General features: G+C 46.4%; 1 protein-coding gene across 6 annotated transcripts in view; it reads right to left on the bottom strand.

Moving 5' to 3' along the window:
- Positions 1–25,947, bottom strand: part of arvcfb (ARVCF delta catenin family member b) — a 119,730-nt gene that overhangs the window by 60,184 nt on the left and 33,599 nt on the right. For 3 of the 6 annotated variants that reach the window (XM_030105050.1, XM_030105047.1, XM_030105046.1), the window contains exons 4-6: positions 6,645–6,803; positions 6,166–6,186; positions 447–1,087 (exon numbers count right to left, since the gene is read on the bottom strand). In XM_030105050.1, the coding sequence (XP_029960910.1) occupies positions 447–1,087; positions 6,166–6,186; positions 6,645–6,803 (821 nt within the window). The remainder of the gene's footprint in view (positions 1–446; positions 1,088–6,165; positions 6,187–6,644; positions 6,804–25,947) is intronic. The other 3 variants (XM_030105051.1, XM_030105048.1, XM_030105049.1) reach the window with 1 other exon arrangement.

Here is a 25,947-nt window from a genome sequence, read left to right on the forward strand (position 1 = left end):
GCTTGTTTTAAGGTAAAGTCTGTTCATGCACAGAAGTTACTCACACACATTCCACGGCAAAAACAAAGGCGAGGAAACTTTCGGGACTTGTGCGTCTTCAAAAAAACCAAAACTGATGTCTAAATAAATCAATTAACATCTTGGTACAAATTAGTTAATTATGATTAAGATGGGCTAAATGCAGAGAAATATTAAACCCAAAGGAATCAATCTGTCGTTATAGCAGGTTCTGCATTACAACAGGGAACTCATAAAGACGCTGAGTGACAATTCAAAAACTGTAAAATGCTGAAAGCCAAACACTTTGGACAGCAGAGACGATGACCACGGCATGTGTTCAAGCGCAACCAGAGCATGAGAATGACAACCATGAAGCAAGATATGTGAAGACATTTGAAACTGAAATGCGTGACAGGAAATCCACAACCACATTCCGATCTCCTCACCTGACCCGAGGCCCGTCACGCAGCGGCTCCCGGTGGGTGCGGCCCCGGTTGGCGCCCGGCAGGGTGCGCCGGTTGGCGGTGGAGTAGTCGGGCTCCAGCTCATACGGCTCCTCCTCGTCCGGGCCCAGGCTGCGGCGATCGTCCTCCAGGCCGTACGGCTCGGGCTGGAAGCGCTCCGGCTGAGAGCGGTTCAAATCCACAGTGCTGCTGCCCATGGGCACCTGGGGCTGCGCCATGTGGCCGTAGTCGTCCTTGCGAATGGGCAGCGTGTAGCTGTTCTCCGGCCGGTAGCTGTTGGGCATGTAGGGGTAGCGCGGCGGGCGGAAGTTGACGCCGCGCGACAGACTGCCGTAGTTGTCTGTCAGGTCGGCGTAGCCGTCGTGCAGGCCGTAGTGGCGGATGTACTGACTCTCGGGCGTCTCCACGTACGAGTCGTTGTAGGAGTTGTTGTAGCCGCGCGTCAGGGTGGACGTGGCCTGGGGCGTGATGAAGCGGTCGCTTCCATTCTTCAGGTACCGACGGTCGATGGAGTCGGTGTAGCTGCCCAGCGGGGACGAGCCTTCGGGCAGGGGCAATCCGTCAGGGCCGAGCGGCACCTGGCGCACCGTCCGGGTCGTCACCGTCTTCACCATCTTCGTCACCTGAGGAGGGGAACAGGAAACCCAGTCAGGCAACCCGACTGGATATTACTGCACAGAGCTTGTTTGGATCCAACAGGCGGGTCAGCTCGTTACGGTCAGGTGGCACACAAACACACACAGCATTGACAAAAAAGAAATTAAGTGCCCAGTTCAATTGGCTGAAAGTGACATTAAAATGCCTTGAAAGTATGAGCAAACATCAATCGGCTGAAAAATATAATTCATTAGCGGTGGCAAACTTTGGTTAGGAAAATAGTTTACACAAGCTTGAATAATCTTCTGAAAGAAAAACACTTTGAGCCAAATGTGACCCTAAACTGCAGAAACTGAGAGCGACTTCAGGAGGCGGTCTGCTGGACCAGGCTGCAGGTTTACTGGACCGTGACTCCTTTAAGTCTCCCGGTGGAACGCTGTGGCGTCACGCTTTTATCTGAGGGAGCATCGTGACAACAGGACCTGGTGTATCTCGTGACGACTTCATCCCAGAGCTAAATTACTCGGAGAGCGACAGACAGCAAACCGAGTCTCTCTCTCTCTCCCTGAGCCCTCTCTCTCTCTCTCTCCAAACAGAAACCAATTGCTACCCAGTGAATTCTGCTGTGGCCGATAATTGGCTATTTCGTCCGCAGCTATAAATTCATCTTGAAAATTAATGAGGTTGATGAAAATTAATCGTTATCTGCAGGGGTTCTGCTCTCACGCAAGGCATTGCAGAGGTTCGCTCCCACTTGACGGGAGCAGAATCATTCCGACGGGGAAAAACACTCATTCCTGCATCTGAAGGGTCTCATTTCACCAGCCACCTTCTTAATTGTAAAACGCTTTGTTTTTCTCTTCCCTCAGCAACGTCATAGTTTGGATTTTAATCGGGGGCGAGCGTGGCCATGTAGCGGCATCAAGAAACCACAGCGACGCATTAACCTACACTACGGAGGAGGGCGCCAAGAGCAAGAGCGCAAACCACATATCAGTTGTTCAACACGGCATCCTCATTAACTCGCTTGAAACAAATAGAAATCTTCACTGGCCTTGTTTCTTGATTACACCCTGGCTGTGAGCTACATAACAAAGCCTATTTCAGGAACATCAAGGTTCATTTCCATGTTCCCAGTAATTACTGAGTGGTTCACGTTTGTTTTTGATGCCACTGCGCCTTGGATTTGCACAGTTAAAAATAAAGGGCTCGTTTGCTGGATTCACATCCGCTCAAAGACTAGTATGACCTTGGGAGTAACAAGCTGGCTTCTTATCTTCCTGATCACAGCGGCGGGCCATAGCAGGACCCGGACGGGTCTGTATTCATATCAGGGGTCCTCGCGCTAACGCGTCGCCTGAAGCGGACAACAAACGCCAAGGCTAAATGTCAAACTGAGCAAGAAGTGATTAAAAGAGGTTAAAAAATACACTTTTTTATTAATTACATTTTTCCTGGAAGATGTTGTTTCGACAGCAGATCCAAAACCTTGAAGATTTTTGGTTGAAAGAGCAGACCTTTGCAGCCTTGAGAGATCCGGCCGCCTCGTACTAACACAGCTTTTTAGGCGATTTGCTGGAAAAGGCTGGAAAAGGGAGCCATCACACAGGTTTCAAACACTCTTTGATGTATGCTCAAGTTCACAGGGCGTTAAACCGTCACGCAAGGGGAAACGAGAGGAGACGAGGGACCTGGGTTTCAGAGGAGCCTCGGAAATATGCTGAACCGTGGTAAACACCGCCGAAAGAGAATTGCTAAATGGGTGCAGAGTGCGACTATGTTAACATGTAGATATATTGCTGATTTCTGTGTGTTTGCTCAAGCAAGTAAGTCATGTTTGTGTTAAAAAAAAAAACAAAACAAAAACAACCACAAGCAGTTAGACACACTCTATGGCTGTTAAAATCGTAGGAAGGGGCAGCAGGCGTCAAACTGTCCACTTTACGACACTGTAAGAGGTTTCATAACCTCCGCAGCATTCGCTTTATTGAGAGCCTAAATGGACACGATGATCAAGGGTTAGCCGGAAAACACACGAGGCAGTAATTCAGGTTTTTAGGCAGCCTGTGATTTCAAACCCTGTGATTCATTTTTCAACCAATCTGAAGAGCATCTGTCAAGACGAGGGAGGGAGGAGGAAGAAATTGGTTTCCTTCCAGTGTTAGATTGAAGTCAAATTGGCTGCATGTTTAATCTCCTGATGTTAAAGGGAGGCGGCGGACGGCAGGGAGGGAAAACAGCCGAAACCACGCAAGGCTCGGCGTCCTTTACTGGGTCTGTGTCGGGCGGGGTGGGGGTCGAGGCGGGGACTGGAGTGGGGGTCCGGGTGGCGGGCCTGGACTCCGCTAACAAGCCGTCAGACACCATCACCGGCAGGTACGTTCGACGAGTGATGGTTTTCACCACCTTGGTGACCTGGAGGTGGAGGAATGGGTGGAGGACCTGTCATCAAACTGCAGCACGGCTCTTCACATGGGGTTAAGTTTGAGCTCGGTAATGATCGAGGTTACAGAGCGACGATGTTCACACCAAAGCAACAGACATACAAGAAATATGTGTCTAGAACTGAAGCGGCACAGTGACTTCGTGGTTAGCATTCTCTTTTCGGTATATTTTTCTTGATGGCGCAGATCGGAGCATCTTGCTGATTCTGACCCACAGGCCTCATGTTTCCCTCATCCCTGCTCTAGAATGTTCTGCAATGTCCTCAAAACAGCTTCTGTTTCTGGTGAACACTGACACTTCATTTGTCAAAACAGCTGTCCCTGATGTAAGTACCACTTAATAACACACTCCGTGCCGCTGAAGGTAAACTCCCCAGCGTGTGCAGGGCAGTTAAAATGCTATTATTTGTTTGTGTGGCCTTCCTTGACGCTCATTAGCTCATATCCAGGGGAAACGGGGGGGGGGGGGGGGGAAGCTTCTTTTATTGGTCCGGCTGAGCTCTTTCTCTAAAATGACTTGTGTTGCATTCGCAGAGTCTGCCAGCAGGAAAAGAGAGCTGGATGATGGCCAGGGGAACGCACGGCATGCTGGGACGGGAGAACAAATGTGGATCTAATTGAGTACGTACATGCGCTCGGACTCGTACACACACACATATTCGGCGTTCGGCCCAATTTGCTTTGAGTTGAATTGATTGAAAGCATAAATAGACGCAGCAGTTAATCTGCCGCCGAGAGGCCGCTCGTGGTTGTTTTTCCAGGTTGACGAAAAACTTTCTGCATGAAGTGAATCTGTCAGCTAAAACCTGTCGTGGTCTCCGAGCTCATTCACTTCATCTGTTCTGAGCCTGTTTGTAGGCATTGTCGGTTACAGAAGCTTTGCCTGGATGCCGCTTCGCTGCTCATTTCCCAGGATTCCTGCTAAGTAATAATGCTGACGCCGACCCAGAAGAGACGTGTTTACCACCGAGAAACTTTTTTTTTCGCCAGCCAATCAAGAATTCGATCGAACCCTCTGCGTTTCATCTCTTAACAATCGGACGGGGAATAACCATCAATGGAGGCGAGTGTGTTAGCGTTGGATAGTACGGGAGGACTTCCGTTCAAAAGGACTAATGCGCACATAAATAAAACAAGCTGCTAAAAAATGATGAGAGAAATAGAAACAGGCAGGAAGGGGTAAATAAAAAAAAACACATGAAAGTGAGTCGAAGAGAAGAGATGGAGGGAGCAAAAAAAAAAAAAGAAAATGTGAGAAAGACAAGCTTCTTTGTGTGAATCTCAGCTGCGTCTGGATCCATTTGCTACCACAGAAATACCAGCTTCCAGAAGTTCATTCCCAACATTAATCTACTTTTCTTCTCAAAGTGACTTCGAGAAAAATAAGAGCACTCTCTCCTCTCAGCAGGGTGCCGCACCCACAGACGTTGCATCAGTCGTCTCCGATCCTCATCAGCAAAGCCCTTGATTAGTGCGATGTTTTAGTGTGCGTACGTCCTCACAACTTCTGCGTCCCGGCACATGAAAGCACGAGTGTGTGAGGGAGTGTGTGTGTGGCCGATCCCCTCGCAGTAAACAGGCTGCAGGGCAGCGGGTCCTCCCCGATGAGGGATTAGACCGGGCCTTTTAATTACAGTTTCACAGTCCCTGGAGTGAGGTCTCCAACGCAGCAGTCGCCGCTCGTTCTGGAAGCTTCCAGCGACCACAGCTGACTGGAGACGCATTTACATGCGAATGGATGCTGCACTGTATGAGCTTATCTTTGCGAGTGTGTGTATCACAATGTGCAACGGCGAAAAGAAGACGTTTCCGACCTCCACCTGACTTCTGGAGACGTGTGTTTGTTATGCTGTGGATTCTGCTGCTAATTCTTTTTTCATGTGCAGGGAGGGATGAATGCAGACGTACAAATGACATTTCCTAAAGCACCAAGAATGAAACCCTGTGGTTACAGATTACTGAAGCTGCTTTAAACATTTTTTTTTTTCCAGCACATTATCTTTAAAGGTAGCAAATTCATTTGTCCTCATTTATGACCATGGCAGAGCTGAAACAAGCCGTGCTTCAACTCTCCGTCTCTGCCCTGTTTGGACGCCCCTGACCTGACGTGAATGGAGCAGAAAGAAGATTACTGGATCAATGACGGGTGTTTTAAAAGGAAACCTCTTTCAAATTTTGATGAAAGTGCTAAAACTGTAACTCGTCCAGGGTTTTTCTATTGAAAAAAAAAATACAGTTGCCAAATTGGCAGCCAGTGTTACATATTGCTGCCATTTTTTACCAAAGGTAATGCAGATTTTCATGAAGAATGTCCTCCATGTGGATAGTTCAAGGTTTTCAAGACTTTGAAGCTTGTGTCCCAATTTGAAAGATTCTCCAGTTATCAGCTGCAGTGAGATACAGAGACAAGGAGAAAAGAAGCATGCAACAGAAATTTAAAAAAAAAAAAAAGATTTGCTCGAGATCAATCCAGGAAGTGAAAGCAGCAAGCAGTGACTTTACAGCAAAGAAACTGAGATTACAGAAGTCGTCGCGTTTGGCTTTTGCGGTGACGCAGAGCGTGTTGTGCACCGCTGCAGCAGCCAGCGCGGGCCCGCGTTAAATGGTGGCGTGGCGAGGAAAACCAAAAAAAGCCGTACCGGTACAAAAGGTCCACTCACCTTCAGGTTAGACGACACATCCTTACAGAAAAACAACAGAACACAGCAGAGGACGAATCAACAAAAGGAGCTTTTAAGAAGCACAGAACACCGCGGGAGTCGGTCCATAACGGCAGAAAAATAATCAGGAAAACGACATGAGAGAGAAATGAATCCACTTTGGGCTGTAAGATTATGGGATTTAGACTTCTTAAGAATGGGAGTCTGGGAGTGGAGGTACAGTACGCTGCACTGGAGCCGTAATCCATAACAATGACTTCAACTTATACAGAAACGGATCAAAGGGACTTCATAGATTGTTGTTTCTATGAGTTAATCAGGATTCACAATAAGTCTGTTTTTAAGGTTGGTCGCTGTTTCTACTGCTCACATCTAACTTTCCTGTGGTATTTTGTCGGTGTGATAAAGTAGCAGCGAACACGGCTTATCATACAGCATGTCTGAAAGAAAATCACACACTCTCGTGAAGAGTGTCTCACCTTGGTTTCCGTGCGCCGCGTGGTCCCGTCGTCGGAGGTGACCACCGAGACGTGGGAGGTGGGGGTGCCGGGGTCCTCCTCTATGGTGACCGTCTCCTCCACCACCTCCTGCGGCTCCTGCATCATGGCCAGGGATGTGGCGTTGCTGGGACTCTGCTCCTGTGCACAGGCGAAAACAACGACACGTTTTAGGATCGGAGAAACTTCCATGAGAAGTCTGTCGACATTACGGACGAGGAAAACTAAACGGCATCCATGTAATCTTCTTTGAGACATATGACAGGATGAGAATTTAATTGGGGTACATAAATAGGAACACTGAAAATGAAGGGTATTAAATATAATACCCTCAGCAATTTGCAATACAACACTCGAGCATGAAGTAGATGCAAAGTGTGAAGCAGAATGTATGAATAATAACACTAAAACATACTGGGACCAGGACATGAATACAAAATGTTGATTTTTATAAATAAAAGTAAGAAAATATGACTTTCCACTGCGTGATAAGAATTCTTGTGACAAACACTGGCAAGTTATTAGCTAGATACATGTGCATATGCTCCCTAAATTCTGAAAAACACACTTAAACTTGAAAAAAGCCCTATCAGCAGCACCACTCCAACCTGGAGCGCTGGGCCTCAACTGATCAGCTACATCCATCCTCAGTGTGCTTTTTATATAACATAGGAATGAAGAGCTGGGTCTGGCTCCAGCTGATGTAGGGAAAATGGTAAAAATCACAGGACCAACACGCAATCACATGTACAACACAACACCATTCATCTCCCGATCACATCACAGAAAGCCAATAATGTAAAATTTTACCCAAACCTCAGATTATCACCAATACCGACACATACATACAATCATTTCTTGTGTTATTTCTGCACAAGAATAGGACACTATGTTTTAAAACATGTAACTATAAAACCAACCTGCCAAAAACCATTGTAATAATATATGAGAAATAGCTTCTTCTAGCTGCAGGAAAGGTTGGAATTTAAAACATGTGATGATGTCGAAGAGAATTATTGGTTAAACATAGTTTTATTGAACAGATATTGAACATAATTCCGGTTCATCCTCCATCCTGTGCCTTTGTGCGTCAATTGCACAAAGAAATGAGAGGAAACAGGACCGTAAAAAAGTGTGGGTACAGGTTTATACATATTTACACACACTCACACTTGACTACTTGCACGCTACACAAGAGGAGAGCTATTTAGACCCTCATTTGTGCAAAGTCCTGACACTCCATGATCTCTATTCCAGCGCTGCAATGCAGGCCAGTGAACACCTCCTCACCTTTTCAGATTTCCAATTGAGTTTAAGCTTATTTTTCAAGGCAAGCAAACGCCCGGAGAACTTTTTTTTGATTCATATTTTATTGGGAGGCCATGAATTTGAAAAAAAAAAAAAAAAAAAAAAAAAAAAAAAAGAAGAAGCAGGGAATAAAAACTATGTCCACAGGCTGTGGATGAAAGTGAGTGTGGAGTCCAGCACCCCCCACCAGACCCTGCGTGAAGGCGTGAGAGAGAAATGTGCTTCCTGCTGCATTTCCTCCTGATGGAGGCCGATACGAAGGCGGCGGTCGGGGGTGCAACTCTCCGGCTTGTCCCGCCGCTGTTGCTCAAGTGTGGCAAAATTATAGCTCTCGTGACGGAGAGGGGAAGGAGGGCATTCGGGGCAATCACGGATAACCAAAACAGCACAGAACCGAGAGAGGCGGCGGAAACAGAAAGTAATGGAGAGGGCGGAGAGGAGAGGGCAGCGGAAGCCAGTCTCTCTCCGAACAGGGGCGAAGAGGAAGCAGGACGCTGCTTCAGTCCACAGAGCTGCCACTGAGATGAAGGATTTTTCTTGGAGCTTTAAAGCTGCATTTTGAAAAAAAAAACTCATGTCCACACCTCAACAGGTGAAAGGTAATTTAACTATTTATAACACAACGGAAACCAATTCAGGACATGTAAGCCTGACCTTGACCTGTTTCATATTGTTTCATCAATCCCCTGAGCACTTGTCAGATACTGTAGTTTTATACTTTTGCTATAGAAAGAAAGTTGAGCCAGTTCTTTAACTTTTATTCTTCTGTCTCAAACCTTTTGCATACTTACATCATATACAGATTGGAGAAAAAAAATACCCCGAACTAAATCAAACAAACTATTTCTCTCCAACCAATTACACCAACTATAAAGAGAAGGAGCGGCAAAGTGCAGGCAAGAGGAAAAGTTTTCCTCCTATTCCCAGTTGCGTTTTGTTGAAACTCGCGAAGTGATGCCTTGCTTTTCTTCACGTCTTTGAAGACTCTAATAAGTGAAGAGTTCTCCATTGATTGAGAAATTTCTCTCAGGCTTCAAAGCCCCACACAGTCCCCATTGATCGCTGGGCCTCGTTTCTGATCAGTCAAAAGTTTTGCATTTTTCTATGTTAAGGATTTCTTTCCCTGATCCCACAGCCCTCCTCCGTGTCCCTGCTGAGCGCTGCTTTTGGGTGTATGCAAAAAAAAAAAAAAAAGAGAAAAAAAATCTTTATTTACCGCCTCCATCCAGTAATTTAGAGTCAATTAACACTCTGAACTGAGCCAAGTTCGATCATTATAATCGGAGAAAGGTTCCCAAGTCCTATCAATGTGCTAATGACTGGGAAAGAGATACGTTACATACAGAGACAGCCATTGCTAAGCTCATGAAACAACAGCTTTACTTAACTAACCTCGGGCTAAACAGTAGTTTTGCTGAAAATAACGGTTTTGTTTTGGAGTCTGAAAAAATGAAAAGGTCAGTACCGACTATAAACATCCCTACACTCTGCAACTCGGTAAACAAATCACCTTACTGACTAATTACTGAAGAAAAAAAAACAAAGGAAAATGCCCTGTGGGGGGGCATTTATTATCCTGATGTGTCAAATTAAGTCCACACATCCATCTTCTACACAAGCCGGAGCTCAAACGGAGCATTTCCTCACTGTGAGGCAGACGGTAAACCACTACACCGCGCAGCTCTCGAGTGAAGTCAAGGCCTCCATCAAACCGGGGCTGAGAAAATAAGGACTATCAATTCCAGCTAAAGGTAATGCCGCCTTTGAGAGTATTACGTGTGAAACATCGAAAACAAATATACATTCATCTTCAAGCACCTTCCAAGCGTCGTGTATTGTTATCATTACGATTGGGTTTTTGAATTTAAGGCTGCACAGATAAGGCAATAAAAACATGATGGAGCACTGACACATTTCCCACTGGACTGAAGTTTGATTACAGCTGCCTGATTGTTATCGTCTTTGTCTTCCAGTATTTTCCTTCTCGCCGTTGCTTCGCTGGCTCTTCTGTCCCGCATCCTGCGATCCTCCCTCACCGCCTCCATGAACACGAACACTGGTTTCCTCCTCTTGTCCTGCCGAGGATTTCCTTCCTTCCTCAGCAGATTTTCACACCTCCAGTTCTACCTCGTTTATCTCAATTCCCCACCGAACTGTCCAAAATGAGCCGTCCCTCTCAATCAGGGGTGTCAAATATAAGGCCTTTGGGCCAAAACGGGCCTGCAAGAGGCTCCAATCTGTTCCCATGTCATTTAGTTGATTCCAGGTCTAACTGCATGAAGCTAAAACGCTCATTGTTTGGCGAAAGCGTGGGACAAACAGGAAGAGAGGCGATCCGCTGACAAACTGGCTCCTTGATCCGAGCTTAATGCGGCGGCGCTCGCCCTCGCTTACGCTCTCGCTCCGTCTCCATCTCTGCCCGCACTAAGTGAAAGAGTGAAGTTGAACTCAACATTAGAGGCACTAAATAAATGATTAAAAGCCGTCTGGCTGCGGGCTAGCGTGGCTTTCTGCCGGTCCCGGGGGGAAAACGAGACGATTTTGAGTCGAGGAGCCCTGGGAAAGCGTAGCCTTTAGTGGAGGGCGGGAGAAGCCAAGCACAGTGAGTTAATGGCTGATCTCGGAGAGAGGAAGCATAAAGCGGCAGAAGGATTTGACAGGAAAAACGTGATGTGGATGGCGGGAAAGGCTTAAGCACGGGCAAATCTTGGAGGAATTGATGGTATTACCGAGCGGATGACTGGTAACTTCAAGCCTGGAGAAACACATTTCCAGCTGAAAAAATTTTTAGGGGGAAACTTCCAAACTGGAAACATTTGATTAAAGAAAAAGGACTTTCAGGCACCTCTGCGAAAACCGTACGGAACACGGTGCCATGAAAATTTGATGGTGTGTGTCAGCAGAAGTCCCCCCTGAACAAAGCAGATAAAGAAAAAAAAAAAAAAAAACATAAAAAAATGTCATAAATCATACAAAACACAAACTTTTATAAGTCCAAGAAAGTCCTTCTGTTGCGGATTGGATTTAACCGGACAGACAAAAAGCACCTTGCAGCTTCTGAGTACAAGTAAACAACAAGAAGACATCGTCCTCTGTCCTAAAAAGGCCTCGGCGAAGGCTGGTCCTCCCTCCTGATGAGGGGAGGAGAGCCGTGCCAGTTAAATCACTTCTGTTCAGCCAGGAGTCGAAGAGGGGCTGGAGCGTCAAACAGACTGGGATTTGGCTCAGGGAGAGGGCTGAGGATTTGTACAACTCACGCTTTCTTCAGGCCGGCGTGGCTCTGAGCACACTGCAATGGATTGCTGTGTGGAACAAAAAAAAAAAAAAAGAAAAGAGAAGAGGGGGGAGGACTAGAAATACAAAGGCAGGAGATTAAGTGATACAGCAGTGTCAATTAGCAGTGGCCTGTTATCTGCCGTCAATCCACACCCATTCATCATTTCTGCTCTGTGCTGTCTGAGGATGGAAAGATAGAGGAAGAAGGAGGGACTGCATGCAGATGAAAGGCTATCTTTCACCAACAGATAGGATCCAGAGAGCACTTGAGATGAAGTTCAGATATTGGTCGGTGGAGTGGTACGTGTGTAACTTTGCACATTGGATAGTGCGTCCGTTTGACCGATTCTGCAGTAAAAGTAGTAATAATTACAGCATAAAGATTCGTCTGGTATTCCCAGACAAAGGCCTGAGGTCCTCAGCCGAGGATACGCTCAATCTGTCCCTGTCCCACAGTGCAGGTTATGGATTGAGCAGGGCGGAGTCTTTACACTTCACAGCAACATCGCTGACGCTTGTAAATCACTTTAGAGAGGCAGTAAGCACAGTAAACAAACACTTTAATGCACTCTGAAGACTTTAAGGAGTCACAGAAACATTTCAGTCACAGCATGACATTTCCGTTTGTTTTGTTTATGCTTGTTTTTGTCTCTGCAAAGCAGTTTCTGGATACGTTTGTGTTTTACCTGCATGCTTTCAGTTTGCAGTCACATGGAACCTGGGCAGGAGCCAGGTTGATAATTATTGTCGACCATTTTTTTCATGAATAAAATGTTTTTCCTTATCAATCTTCCATCACTGCTGTTACAGGGAGTGGTTTGGATGTGTCAAGTAATTTCCTAATATAAATTAAACAGCATTATTTTTCACAACTTAGCCAGAGTAAAGTATGGTTCAAACCCACACAAACCAAAGCGAGTCCATTCTGGTGGCAGGTCTTTCACCTGACGCCACTCCTGCCATATGCTGCTGCATTTCCACATATCACCATGAGCTGCTCGTCCCTCTCTGCTTTCTGATAAGTTAGCCTTGAATGCCTGATTCACTTGAGTAAAGTTGGCACTAATGATGAAAGAGAGGTTATGCTTCTACAAAAACCTCAGTGAAAATGTCATTTTTGTCATGACAGTTAACTCCATAAAGGGCGGAAAAAAAAAAATCTGACATGAGGAAGTCGAAAATGTTCTCATGCAGTGTGTGGAAATCAGAAATAACTTCCTAAATAAAATTGCAGTCAAAAATAGCGATCGATGAACTTCCTGTTGACTTACTGACACACAAGTGAACTCCGTGCTGCAGCTGTGATGCTGAATCCAGCTTCACGTTTTCTTTGAGGGAAGAACTTCAACAGAGTTAAATCACAAACTAAGTTTTTTAGAAAAAAATCCTTTGACTTTGATCATTACTTCGCTTTGTGGAAAATGGCTGGCAGGTCGCAAAGAAAAGTAAAGCAGGACAAACGCAGCCTGCGACCTGCTCACATCTCATTAGAAGAAAGAGACAAAAATCTTATCAACAATCAATGATTGTTAATTATTGTGTTGTGTGTTTTGTAGGTCCGCATGAGGAGCATGTGGCTCCCGAAGTCAAGGAGGAATTAGGTCTGCGTGTCTTGATCTGAACACAGTGGGAGGGACGTCTCCGCTTTTTCCTCCGGTTAAAGATCTTCCACCGTGTCAGATCACCACCTGGTCATGCATAGTGGTGTGATTAGAGTCACCTTCCCTCCTGACACACACACACACGAGCACACACACACACGCACACACACACACACACACACGCACGCACATGCTCAGTCTTAGTCTGACCCCTGTGCAGTGACTAACAGGATTTCACTCCAGAGACATGCCAGCAATCATTACATGGCTCTTACACAATTAATCCTCTAGCAAAGATCGCCGAGCTAACCTTGGGTCGTCCAATTTCCCATCAGCCCCTTCTGTTTGTACCACCTGCCCTCTCGGCAGCTCTGCCCGATGAAGGGAAAAATAAATAAAGAAATAAATAGAATAATCAAATAGAGTCTTAAAAAACAGAACAAGTGATAAAGGGGGAGTGAGCGGGAGCTGAGTGCAGCGGGGTGAAAAGGCAAGTGTGGGCTGCGCGAGCCAAACATCCAGCGAAAACAGGGCTCGTCCGGGGGATGAGACCGAGGCTGAGGGGAAGTCAAGTAGAGGAAGGGGAACTGCAGAAGCTGACAATGCGTGGCAATGGCCCAAAACAGCATTCCTCTCCCCGGGGGACAAGAAAAATAAGGAAAAGAAAAGGGAGTTCAGTCACATCCAAGGTCAATCAGGCAGCCTTCATCTCAGCTGCAGCCGGGGCAGAGGTCTCCACTCCCCGCAACATTCTGAGGACCAGCCGACCCGCTGCCGGCGAGCGCAGAACTGATCACTGGAAGTGCATCTGAGTGCAAGCCTCTGCTCTGAAAACCCTCCAACTATTTAAAGGGGAAACGAATGCGCAAATAACTTAAAGGAGAGGGCCAAAGTCCTCAGGATCTCGCTGGGAATGATGGGACCTTAATCTCTTCTTCCCTGGTGACTGATCCTTGGCCAAATCTGTACTTAACTTCCTTTCTCATCTTTTTCACGCTTGGTCTCCTGGTTTCAGACGCCTCCATCATTTCCCACCCAAACCCTGCTTTTTCTACTGTTTCCCAGAAGCCCCCTCGACGACTCCCGCCCCCACCACCCGCCGTCTATGTGCCCTTTTGTTCTTTTTGCACCAGTGCCTTGGAAACGGGATGAAAAAAAAAAAAAAAAGCATAGGCTGCCTGACAGACTCAGACTTGATTACTTCTCGACAGGGCATCACCGCCATGCTTTTCCACGCCGAACCACCTATCCTGTGACAGATGGAAACCCCGGCGCAACCTCCGGCAACATTTGACACCATCTTAATCTCTCAAAAGAGATTATGTAAATTGGCCAGGGGGGTGTTTTGAAACCTTGGATAATTTCTTACATATGCCATCAATTATTCACCGTACGTATAAACACACTCGCACACATGGAATCACATTCCAAAAGCTTTTTCCTGGTAATTCATGGCCTGGAGTCAGATCAGGAGTCAAACACCCAGAAAGTCACAGAATGGAAAAAATAGAAAATAAATAATAAATCACAGGAGTAAGGAAAGTAGCAGGAAGGTAAATACATTCCAGTGATTTCCAGTCTGAGGAGACAAAGTAAATGGAGATGATGATAAATAAAAGACAAAATGAAGAGAGCTTGATCAGAGCAAACTCAAACAACGAGCCTCGCAGAGGGGTCGCTGCTCACAGCCGAGGTTGGATTGTTTGGATAAGGGGCGCAGCAATGAGAGCAAGAGAGAAGGGGAAACGCTGAAGATGAAGATCAGCGGTGGATGGCGGCTTCGCTGCGACGGCACAACACCGGGGTTTGTTGGAGGTTTGTTGGAGGGCTGCTTGTGTGCGGCGCCCCTCCCCTCAGCCTCCGGATCGCTGACCGGAGGGGGTGCTGCAGCGTGCGGAGGAGGCTCCGAGACGAGCGCCGCCAGAAGCTCAGTTCATGTGAGGTCTACTGGAGATTTAGGGAGTTGGAAAGGGGACATATGCTCCACTTCCTGTCAAGCAACACTTATTGTCCCCTCGACACCCTTTCTCCAAAAACTGTGTGTATGTGCAGCTGCGGGGCCTCCTACTTAACAGACACTTACCCCAGCCTCCGCCCCCCGTCCCTGCATAGCTGGCTTTCTGTCTGTCTCTCTACTGTAGAAAACAGCAGAGCCTGGGGCTTTTCTAATGGAGCTTCGCGGGATTCTCTCACTGTTTTAGGAAAGATACTAAATGTCTTCCTGAGGGACTTTGTTGGTAGGTTCTGGTGAGACTTTTCTTTTTTTTTTTAAACAAGAGGAGGCCAGGAGGTCATCAAAACAGTGCCGTAATTCCTGAACTTCAAAAACACCCCCTGTGAACCTGTTTCTGCTTTCACTGATTCACTTTCAAATTGTATAAATTCCCTGAGGGAGATCAAGCAGGGTGCGATGGAAACTTGTGACTGCCGTTAGTCGAATGCATTCTCAAGGCAGGGCGTTCTGAAGCAAATTAAACCACACCTCACCTTGACAGGAACCCCCCCCCCGCAACCTTTTAAAGGCAGCTCCGTAACCTGAAGGCACCTCCACCGGTGCTTAAGCCTCGCTCCGAAAAGCCGAGGTTGCACGCACAGATAACACCGAGCGCCAAGCTCACGCGGTCCATCACAATAACTGCGACTGCTTTTCAAATACGCACTCGGTCAAACGTGATTAAGTCCCCCTCGGGGGATATCTTTACGGCCCCGTGCCAACCGTCTGGTAAAGAATTGGGGCCGATTCCGAGGGCGACGGCGGAGCGTACGAGCCAGAGGCAAAGGACAGACGGCGAGAGCCCGCCGACGGAGAAAGCCCCGCCGATTTACGGCTAACCTTCAACGGGTCAAGTGATAGGGCGAGGCTGGATGTATATGCGTCTTATAAAGGAGCCATTGTGCGGCCGGGTAAATCTATCAGGAAGCTTGAGCTACAGCCTAGTAACTTTATTTATTGTTTTCTTTTAGTCTGACCAAAAGAAATGTGGTACCGCTCCGTCTCCACCCTCCTCCAAACCAAAGGGTCTGTGCAAAGGGAGAGAATGTGTGGTTAGAGACGCTCGCTAAACGTCTACTGACGAGAATAAAGACCACTCTTAATAACTGTCTTCTCTCTGCACTGTAACTCTGTTTAAAATATTACTATACAGTGTCAAAATCTCCCGAAGCCGCATAATCTTAATCATTATTTCTAGCCAATAGCCCAAAACCACATATAATATATGAAAGAGCTTCTTTTATACTGTCAGTTTTGTTAGATGGAGGAAATCCAAGAGAGTCGGAAAAGTCATTTCAAGAGAATCAAAATGTTTGAAATTTTCCAGGAATTCCTGCCCACAAGTCTGACACTACCCAATTGATGCATGAAATCTTTCACGTAACATTTTGCATTTTGTCATTACATATCCCCAATTAAATAAACATTTGTTGCCTTGTCATCCACTCACAGAGCCTTCATTTTATTGATGGGATCAGTCTGTCGGGTTTGGAACAGTAAAGGTTAGCTGGATGTTAAAACACACAAGCTGTATTGATATAATGACGGCGGGTTGAAACAGTCCTTTGTGAGCGAGAAGTTCAGCCAGAGAGCTCACGGTTGAACACGACCGCAGATCTGAAATCGGCGGGTCAACCAGAGTACGCGGACACGATACCCTCCGCATCACTCCAAAACAAAGACTGAGCTCCCTCTCATCTCATCGCGTTGGAAGTGAAAAACACTCGAGCGTGAGTCTCTCACAAAGAGCATTTTTCATAAAAAGGCTCGTAATAGTTAGAGAGTCAGCCGAGAGGAAAGAGAGGCCGCCGTGCCGGGATTAAACGTATTCCGCTTCCCCGAGAAGAGGTAAACAGGGCTAAATTGGATCTGAACAGGATCAGTATTACAGGTTTCTACAGATGACACTGTGTTGCAGTTAAGATTTTTAATCAGAGATTAATAGTGCCACAAAAACAACAGCTCATTTACAAGTTAATGGAAACAAGTTTACCTGATTTCCTCTGAATATTGAGTAGGTAGGGAAAAAAAAAATGCAGAGAGACAATAGACACGGCGTTCGTCCTGGCGCTGTGTGTGTGTGTGTGTGAGGCTTAGCACGCAAAACAGTCCTTTAAGCTCACTTTCAAAGCTGCAAGCTGATCATGAATATTTAAAACAAGGCAGATATGTGAAATATAGCTTTGGTAGCGTGCCTTTTTTCCCGCATGCTAAATTAGCAGCGAGTACATTTTGAGCTGTGGTATAAAAATAAATATGGTCTTTGAAGCTGTGGTGCATTGGCTGTGAAGTGTGGTTTTCACTGGAAACATTTGTTGGATGAATTAAAAATATCAGAAAAACTGCTTCTTTTTTTTTTTTTTTTTTTTTTTTTTTTTAAAGATAAGGAGCGCACTGAGAGAATACTGAGTCTCCTGGCTCGATCTGAAAAGGTGCTTGGTTCACAGCTGCTGAAGAATGAGTGGAGATTGAGTGGGCGGAGGAGGAATTTGTATTTTTTGAGTTTGGTAGGTGGGATGACTTGGAGTGCAAACATTATTGAGCATCGATGCTCCGACAGACCACTATATCGTTTAAATTTCTCACATTTCCTGCAGTATTCCTGTTTTGGGTGTGCGTTGTGTCGCTCCGCAGGTGTTTGGGAGGATGCAGATGAAATATGGATCATCTCCTCTCAGTGTCAGGATAAGCCCCACTTTGCTGGCACCGCTGCTTTTCGGTGTAGCTCCCCTCCCACCCATCCAGCCGGCTGCAGGCCCAGCATCTGGCTGCTAACCCTCCGCCCTGCCTTTAATCAACCAGGCGCACGCACACAAACATCTCTATCTGTCCACCCCCGTGATCAAACCGCCCCCCCCCCCCCCCCCTGCATCGTCTGCTGCTGCTGTTCCGAGCAACAGGAAATGCTGACTTCTTAAGATTTAGGTATTCAGTAAACAGGATCTTGACCCAAAATAGCCGTTAGCGGGAAGAGGGGCGACGGCGGCTCTCAGATTCCACAAACTGTCTTATTAAGGCCAGTTTGGATGACAGATATCATCCGAACTTCACTGAAGACACGACTCCCTACAGGAAGGAAATATTAACCCAACCCTTTAAAGTCTTCTGGGACAAGAGCCAAAGCTGCTCCGGCTGCTGAACCCACACAACTGCACAAAAACTGCTCGTTTAGCCTCCCGATATCGCTCACTCGCTCTGGATTTACACTCCACTAAAGTGCGATTCCTTTACAGATTTTGCTGCTGCAAGGTTGTTACAGAGACTAATCCAAAAGGAACGATGCAAAATTCAAAAACAACAGCGCAATTATGGCCAAAACCGTAAATAAACATCTATTATGGTTTTCAGACAAACTTAATGGTTCTTGTTGGATTTACTGTACTTGCTTTAATTGTGCACAGGTTTCTCATGAAACGTAGGAATATTAGAAAACACTGCGGATACAGAAAACACCTAAATTTGCCTTCAAATAAAGTGTTTTAGTGGGTCTGGTGGCTTATCCTCCCAAATCCAAGCAATTACGGGGGCGCGAATGGCAGGAATGATGGACTTAACTGCAAAAATAACCACAAAGTTGTAATAGACTGGAATTATCTACTTAAGGATAACAAGTGTTTTTCAAACTTCTCCCCTTCCAGCATTCAAGTCATTAAAGGGATAAAAAGGCTAAAGCAGAAGAGACGAGAGTTGGTTAATAGAGGTACATAACCTGAGATTTGCATTTAACTCCATTTTAAAGTCTTGCAATGTTGAGGAGGGAATCAAAGATTTGATATATTCCATCTCCTCTAATATGAAAGGTTTTTATGCTGCCTATTAGAGGATGATAGTAAAACAAAAAGGACGTGATAATATCAGTTGCACTCACAGAAACTCTTGTGAGGCTAATTTGAAGAGAGTGATGAAAACATTAAAGTGTCACTCGTCCTCCAGGCGAGCGCCTCCTCCAGGACCTCCAGTCCAGGCTGCACTCTGTTGCAGACGCGCTCGACAACTGTTTCAACTGGGGCAATCTAAAAGCAATTATGCAAAGAACAACAGTTGTCAGCGGACACGTCGGTGAGCGGCGCTTCGGGCTGAAGAAGAGCCTGAGCAGCCGCTGCGCCGCCCTGTCTACCGCTCTGATTATCAGGAACACTGCGAGGCCTGTGTGTTTCTGCCTGTGTCAGACGGAGGATGTCCGGTGTGCACCGGCCATCTGATTACCCACAATTCTGATGCCGTGCAGCCGCTCCGCTAAATCTGTTTAGCCTCATCTCCTCCTCCTAATTAACCAAAACATCGGTATTTCCCAGACGCTGCGACCAAGACTGCTGAACAAACTTGGAGGAAACCTCAAATCTGTATAAAATATTTCAGTCCCTCAAAGGTTTTTACCATTGAAGAGTCTTTAGACTTCAGCAAGCAATGCTCCCTAATGCCATTTTATCTTAAATACCAGTTGTAACTGGAAGTCAAGACGCTGAGACAAGTCCAAGACATAAGCTGTCGTCAGCCTTGGGCGCCTGCTCGGCGTATTGAGATAGTAAGAGGCAGTGTTAACAGGAACGGCATTAAAAGTAACGTGAGAGCGGGGCAAACTGGACACAGACCGAGAGGAAACAACGGGCGCTCGTCATTTTCCTGCCGTCTGCCCACTGTGGAATTTGACCCCACCCTGGCAGGCTCCCGGAGAGGCTCCCTGGTGCAGGGCTGCCGCTGTGGCAGCTCCAGCAGGAGCCGATGGATTGTTACCGTCTCGGGTTCAGTGTCTAAACAGAGTCAAAACAAGTCCGGAGGAAAACCTTCAGTCACCTTGTTTAGGTTGAACTCGAGGGCTCGAAGGAGGAAAGTAAACTCTTCAGAGCGTCGAGTGTCTGTGCCGACCCAGCGGGAGGGGCCTGACAAACACCTCAGCTCTCCTGGAAGAAAAGTAAACTTTAATGAGCATCCTCCACAGACTTAGTGTGTAGCCAGGGCAGAGGCTTAGTGAGGCTGCACCATCTGGGACACCACCTCTCGCTGTTACCTTTGCACCAGCTGGCAGGAGCTGCTTTGGTTGTGTGTGTGTGTGTGTGCGTGCGTGCAAATGTCTCGGGCGAGCTGAGGCCCCGGCTTCAGCCCACACAGTGAGGCTGGGGTCCACTCGAGGGGGGAGTGGGCCTCTGTCTGAAGGCTTAAAATAGAGAGCAGGGTGTGAGATGACTGCAGCCAGGCCGACGGCGTGGAGAGGGCGGGGGCGCTGCATTCAACAACTCTCAGTGGTGCGCAATGAGTTCTGCAGCATGTAACTGTTGCCCAAAAATAACTGAACAACGTTGGATCCCGACACACACACACCGGGGAGACTTTACGGTGGGAGAAAGGTGGGCTGGAAATGGTTCATTTACAGAATGACACATTAAATCGTCTAATAAAGCGAGGATTGTGAAATTATTTAAGGTGCATTAGCACCCTGTTAAAGCGGAAGTTCGAGCAGCTTTGCTGGAGGTTTTACAGCCCGGGACTCCTCAAGCTGCTGAACAAATCACCGCCACTGTGGAATCATCTGCAAAGACACGGGCTCTTTATGATTATTGTAACAATCATAGAAACCAGTTGCTGTGGTCAAAACCCAAGATCTATACCAAGTATCTCACTTTCTCACACAACATGTTTTTGTGAGCAGTAGCCAAACAGCAGGGCAGCTCTCCGTTCTTGTAAACACACTGTGGACCCAGGCACGTCTGAATCACACATACACACACAACCACCTGAGCCACAATACTTTTATTTGCGATTATAGAAAAAGAAATAGTGGACAGTGACAGGCTTCTCCGATAATCCTCCATGAGAAAGAGCTGTAAGGAGCCAGCTTTCAGCAAAAGAAAAGCAGGCACACAATCGAAAGCAAATCTTTCTCTGGGAAAATGCAACATAACCACAGGGCTTTTTGTCAGCTTTACACAACTAGAAAAAAAAAAGAGGCAGATATGCAAGTTTTCTCAAAAGATCCTAGTCAGCTTTTCACACAGGATTGCAGAGGTTACAAAAGCACTGCGTAGGAATTGACTTGGAGGGTTGGACCCACACCAGCAGCATTAACTACAATACACGCTAACATCCTGTGCTTTGGAGGCTTTGGCATTGTCCACTTCCTTTATGCCGCGGCTGGAATGTGAGCATTCATACACAAAGGTGCTCTGTGACAAACTGCAAACTGACTAGGAAATAACTTGCCTGCTGACACACTGAATGGTTGGGCAAACAGTAATTTCCTCTCAAAATGCACATGAAATGTTCTGTACGACTGAAGATGCAATAATCACATAACATCAGCACTTGCCAGACATTTTCAGTGGTCACCATTACTGAACGTGGGACCAGTTTTAAATGTAATATTTACGTGTAAACTGTCTAGATTTGTGTGATTCATGCTTTTCTGGCAAAAGGTGGTAAGAAACCTGGGTCACACCTGAGCACAGAGAACAATACACTCTCAACAAAGGCAGGAATACGGACGTTTGAAAGGACAGAGGACGGAGTTGGATTATATGGTAACTGCCAGCTGTAAAACTACCACGTCCGGGAGAATACAGACTGGGAGTCACGACTCTGGAGGTGACTGTTGTTGTTACTGTCCATCTACTCGCACATGTGCAGAGGAACTATTTGCTCCGGCCGTGGGAGGTGGCAGCATTTCGGAAGCCGTTGCATTTTCAGCGGCTCTGAGCACCACTGTCATGTAAACTGACCCTCAAAACGCAGTAAGTTTTGCTTTATAACTTGAAAATGTTTAAACTGTAGACATGAAAAAAATAAACCCTCTCTCGTCTATCTTCTGAGACTCAGATGATCGAGCGGTCCTGTGTTAAATCAGACGTTTGAGCTATACGCTAAACCCCGCTGAATCCAACAGGAGAGTATTTCCCATGGAAGCTCAGTGGGCACTGTGTGTGTGTGTGTGTGTGTGTGTGTGTGTGTGTGTGAGTGTGTGAATGAACAAACGTGACGAACAATACAAAATGTTTTGCGTCTGCCACAAGTGGTGAAATCCCGTTATATAAGCTACCGTTCCCGGGGCTGTGGTAACCCTTGGCGGGTTCGGTTTGGAGGGGAGAAACGTGACGTAGACGTTCTGCTGCTGCGGTTTGTTTGTGAAAGTGTGAAAGTTTCCATCCAAACTTGAACGTGCGGCAAAGCAGATGGAAACCGGCTCTTCAAGGATTCTTTTGACTGCTTTCAAACAAACTCGACTCAAGTTTGACGTAAATGCAGCACGGACTAAAAATACCTCCCGAGACCAAACATAGGCTGTGTCCTTGCAGCATATCTTGTTGGTGTGTGTGTGTGTGTGTGTAATGGAAGTGTTTCTGGCGCCATTTCGACTCCTTTGTACATCTTTAAAGCTCCTACTCAGCAGTTCGCCCATAAAAGTGGCACCTCTACAACTTTATAGCGCTTTATAGTTCTGTGAAAGCTATGGAAGTCCATAATACTCCATAATTCTTATCCTTTCTGTACACATTGTTTTGTGTGTTTGTATTTGCCCACATGCCACTTCTCCTCAAGACAGTTCCTAGTGAGTAATAAAAATGTTATTAGAGCTGGAAGGCAGCGATGTTAAGGCATTGATATGCAGCAGCTGAACACCTGACTCTGGTCTGCAGCCGTGCAGGCCGTTCCTTAATCAGAAGGATTTCAAGTCTGACAGCTGAGGGTGCAACACGGAAACAAGCCTGCCCTTAAAAAGGACACACACCACCCCGCCTGTATCTGAGACATCCCCAGATTTCACTGCAATTACTCAGAGCATCTGCTCACCACCCCGGCTAAACCCACCTGAGCACCGCGCAGCGGCGTCTCCTCGCCGAGCGCTGCCAGCGCAATCCCACTGCCACGGCAATTTCAGCAAACAAATCAGATGTGGAACAATTGTTTAGCTTCTAATTCTATACTCTGAATTCGCCCTCATTGGATTAGTCTAAAATGTTTGACTGGGACAAAGGCAAACGAGACAGGGCCGTAAGTATCGCATGCCAGAGAGCGTTTAGACAGATAGCAGGCGGGCACCAACCAGTAATAAAATAAAAACACACTCAAATCTCATTCTGGATCCCTAGAAGCATCGTGTTTTTCTCCTCAATGGAAGCAGATTTCTATCCAGCCACTCAACTGTTGTGAGCAGATCAACTGCTTGCTGGAATGCCCTGGTCATGGTGAATATTTCATATGAAGCCCATTGTTGTCCGCCCCACTGGGGCCTCAGCAAATGGCCCAATGAGGGAGAAAACGCTGGAGTGGATTCCACAGACCAAAGCCCATTAGCCCGCTGGCCTCAGGAAGAAACCAGGCAATATCTCACAATGATGAAAACAACTTTTTTTACAGCCAGTGATGCAGTGAACAAAGACTAAGGAGGGATGATAACCAAAGACCCGAGCTAAACCATATCAGACGGGGAACAGCCTGTTCTAGATTATCATTCAAGGATGTAAAAAAAAAAAACACCACAAGTGATTCTCCACACGCTCGCAAAGAAAACGATGACTATTGAAGTTTACGCATATGCCGTGAAATATGAAGCCAAAGCACCACAAACCACAAATGCCCCAAAAAGACAACTCTGAGAAATCTTTCTTCCAGATCCGATGCCCACGGGATTAGCAGCGTCTCGCAGCGAGAGCGGTGCCCCACAAACTATTCACTTCACAACCAACTAAAGCTGATGGGAATCCAAAAGCACAGTCAGCGTCACAAATGGGGAATGTGCTTTTTTTCAAAAGTAAATTTTAATCACCGCAAAATTATAATCATGTATATGTTTAGTTTCATCAAGGTGTAATAGTGAGGGGAATTAACGTCTCCAGAGACCAAAAATAAACTAAACCAAGATGTCAAATGGGGATTAACTGGAAGTGAACTAAATTTAAAAAAAAAAAAAAAAAAAAAAAAAACAATCCTGAAATTGTTTTTTGACGAGAAATCAGTCATTTAAATCATGAATAATTTCATCCTTCCAAAATCATGATGCTCAATCATCAGTTTTTTCATGGTTTACGGTTAGTTTTTGTTGAGTTACAGTTAGTATTTTGTTTGTATTTTCCACGGAAACGTTGCGTTTCTTTGTTGCAGTCCCTTTGAGTCCTGTTTGAGGCTTTGCCAGGGACGATCGATGCAAACCAGCTTAGGCTGAAAATACCACAAATAGTGTATGGCATTAATTTCTGCTCCCTGTACAAATAAACATTTTGATCTAATACAAAGGCCACATGGTGGTGCAGGAGGACACACTCTCGTTTTATAGCTTTTTTATTTCACTTTTTGAAAGTATTCAAGTGTCGATTTTCAGTCCAAAGAAAAATGGCATTCAAGACTAATTGGCGACCCTAAATTGCCCCTGAGTGTGTGAGTGTGTGATTGCCTTGCGGTGATGGATTGGCGACCTGTCCGGGGTGTAAACCTGTTATTAGTTGGGATTGGCTTCACCACCCCTGCAACCCTGAACCGGATCAAGCGGCACAGAAAATGGATGGATTGTTGTTTTTCATCTATTCCGCCCCACCTAAAACCTGCAGTCACCCGCTGCCGACGGAAGCCAAATGAGGGATGAGAGCATCGCTTACTCTGGATAGCAGACGGCCTTGATTCACCAGCAGCCATATCGGGAGTCAATCAGGGACTTCCCTGAACAAGAGGAAAGCTGCTGAACTGCACAGGAACGTGTGAATGATATTTGTCACATGGTGACTTCATTCGAGCGTCGATAGGTCCTCAATCAGTTTCGGCACGATCCTCCCCACAGGTGTAACATAATGGTTTAGTTCCACTGTCATAACTTTTTACGGCTGCAACTGCAATGCATATCGTGCCTAAAATAACAACTGAGAAGCAGATTCAATTACAAAACATAAAGCGGACGAGGCCCGATGCCAGCAACATAAACACCGTGCATTCCCGATGCAAGTGCGTGTTCGTGTTTCAAAAGTCAGGCGTGCTTCAGGGGTGCTACGAATGCTGCCTTCACGCCGCACGCCAACAGACGAGGCACGTGGTGAGCGGACCGCTATTTTCTCCTAAAAAACAACGGCTTCAAATTCCTAACATGTTGTGGAGATTAGAAAGCAATTCTGTGGAATTCCGAGCCCCATATGGTGACAAGGTGCTCACGTCTCCGCCTGTTAGAGGTTCCTCTTCCTTGCCAGGAGTTGTAGCACTTGTTCTGAAGCCAAAATAAAGATTAAGCAACAGAGGGGAGCAATGAGACGGATAGAAAACACTGAGCAAAATAATGCTCATTTTGGCCTGAATGGCTAAGCCCCCTCTCATCGACCAAGGCCTGGACTGCAAAGGAGGTAAAGGAGGGCAGAGAGGGCCAAGGAGGAGGGGCCCATCACATGAATCATGACTCATTTGCGGTATTAGACCACTGCTGTTCCAGTTTCCCAAATGAGCTCTATAGAGTTGTGGGGGGAACACAGGACTGAGTCAGCCCTTGGTCACTCTCAATGAAAAGCTGGTGGCATTCCCGGTTAAACCAACAATGAGCCCACAGAGGGAGCAGGGAGTGTGAGAATCGCTGGGGTTTTACAGGAAAAGCCCCATCAGAGGCCGTCACCTGCGCGAATGCTCCGCTACGTCAAAGAGGATTAGCGGCGATGATCAAGTGTTCACCGTGCGCTACTTCTGCAGAGTTACAGCATCTGTAATGGCAGCAACAAAACAAACCCCCCACTGTCGAGGCCTTTCTGAAGTAACATCAAAAAAAGATTCACAGCTCATCTAGCTCCAATGAGGTTGTCACAGTCTGAGAAATTAGCCTCTGTAACTGTCTGTGAGTGCACGGCTGTCACATCTCATCACGCCTGTTGTTCCTCAGGCCCGCGATCAGCCCTGCCTCAACCGCAAAAACGGCCCCGGCTGACATCAACATTCAACGTAATCTCCGCTGGATCCAAGCGGCATCAGACGGCCTGGAAAAGGCATGAAACAGATAGCGTTCCTCCAGGCCACAGCCCACTGAGCAGTGTCACCAAAACCGCGGGAAACGGTTGCATCATCAAGGCTGCCCTGCTTGTTCAAGCTGCGATATTAGAGGAAAGAAGGGGAAAAAAAAAAATCACAGCACTGACTGATTGGAAGTGCAACA

The sequence above is a fragment of the Salarias fasciatus genome, chromosome 12, assembly GCF_902148845.1.
Source record: "Salarias fasciatus chromosome 12, fSalaFa1.1, whole genome shotgun sequence".
Classification (NCBI taxonomy): Eukaryota; Metazoa; Chordata; class Actinopteri; order Blenniiformes; family Blenniidae; genus Salarias; species Salarias fasciatus.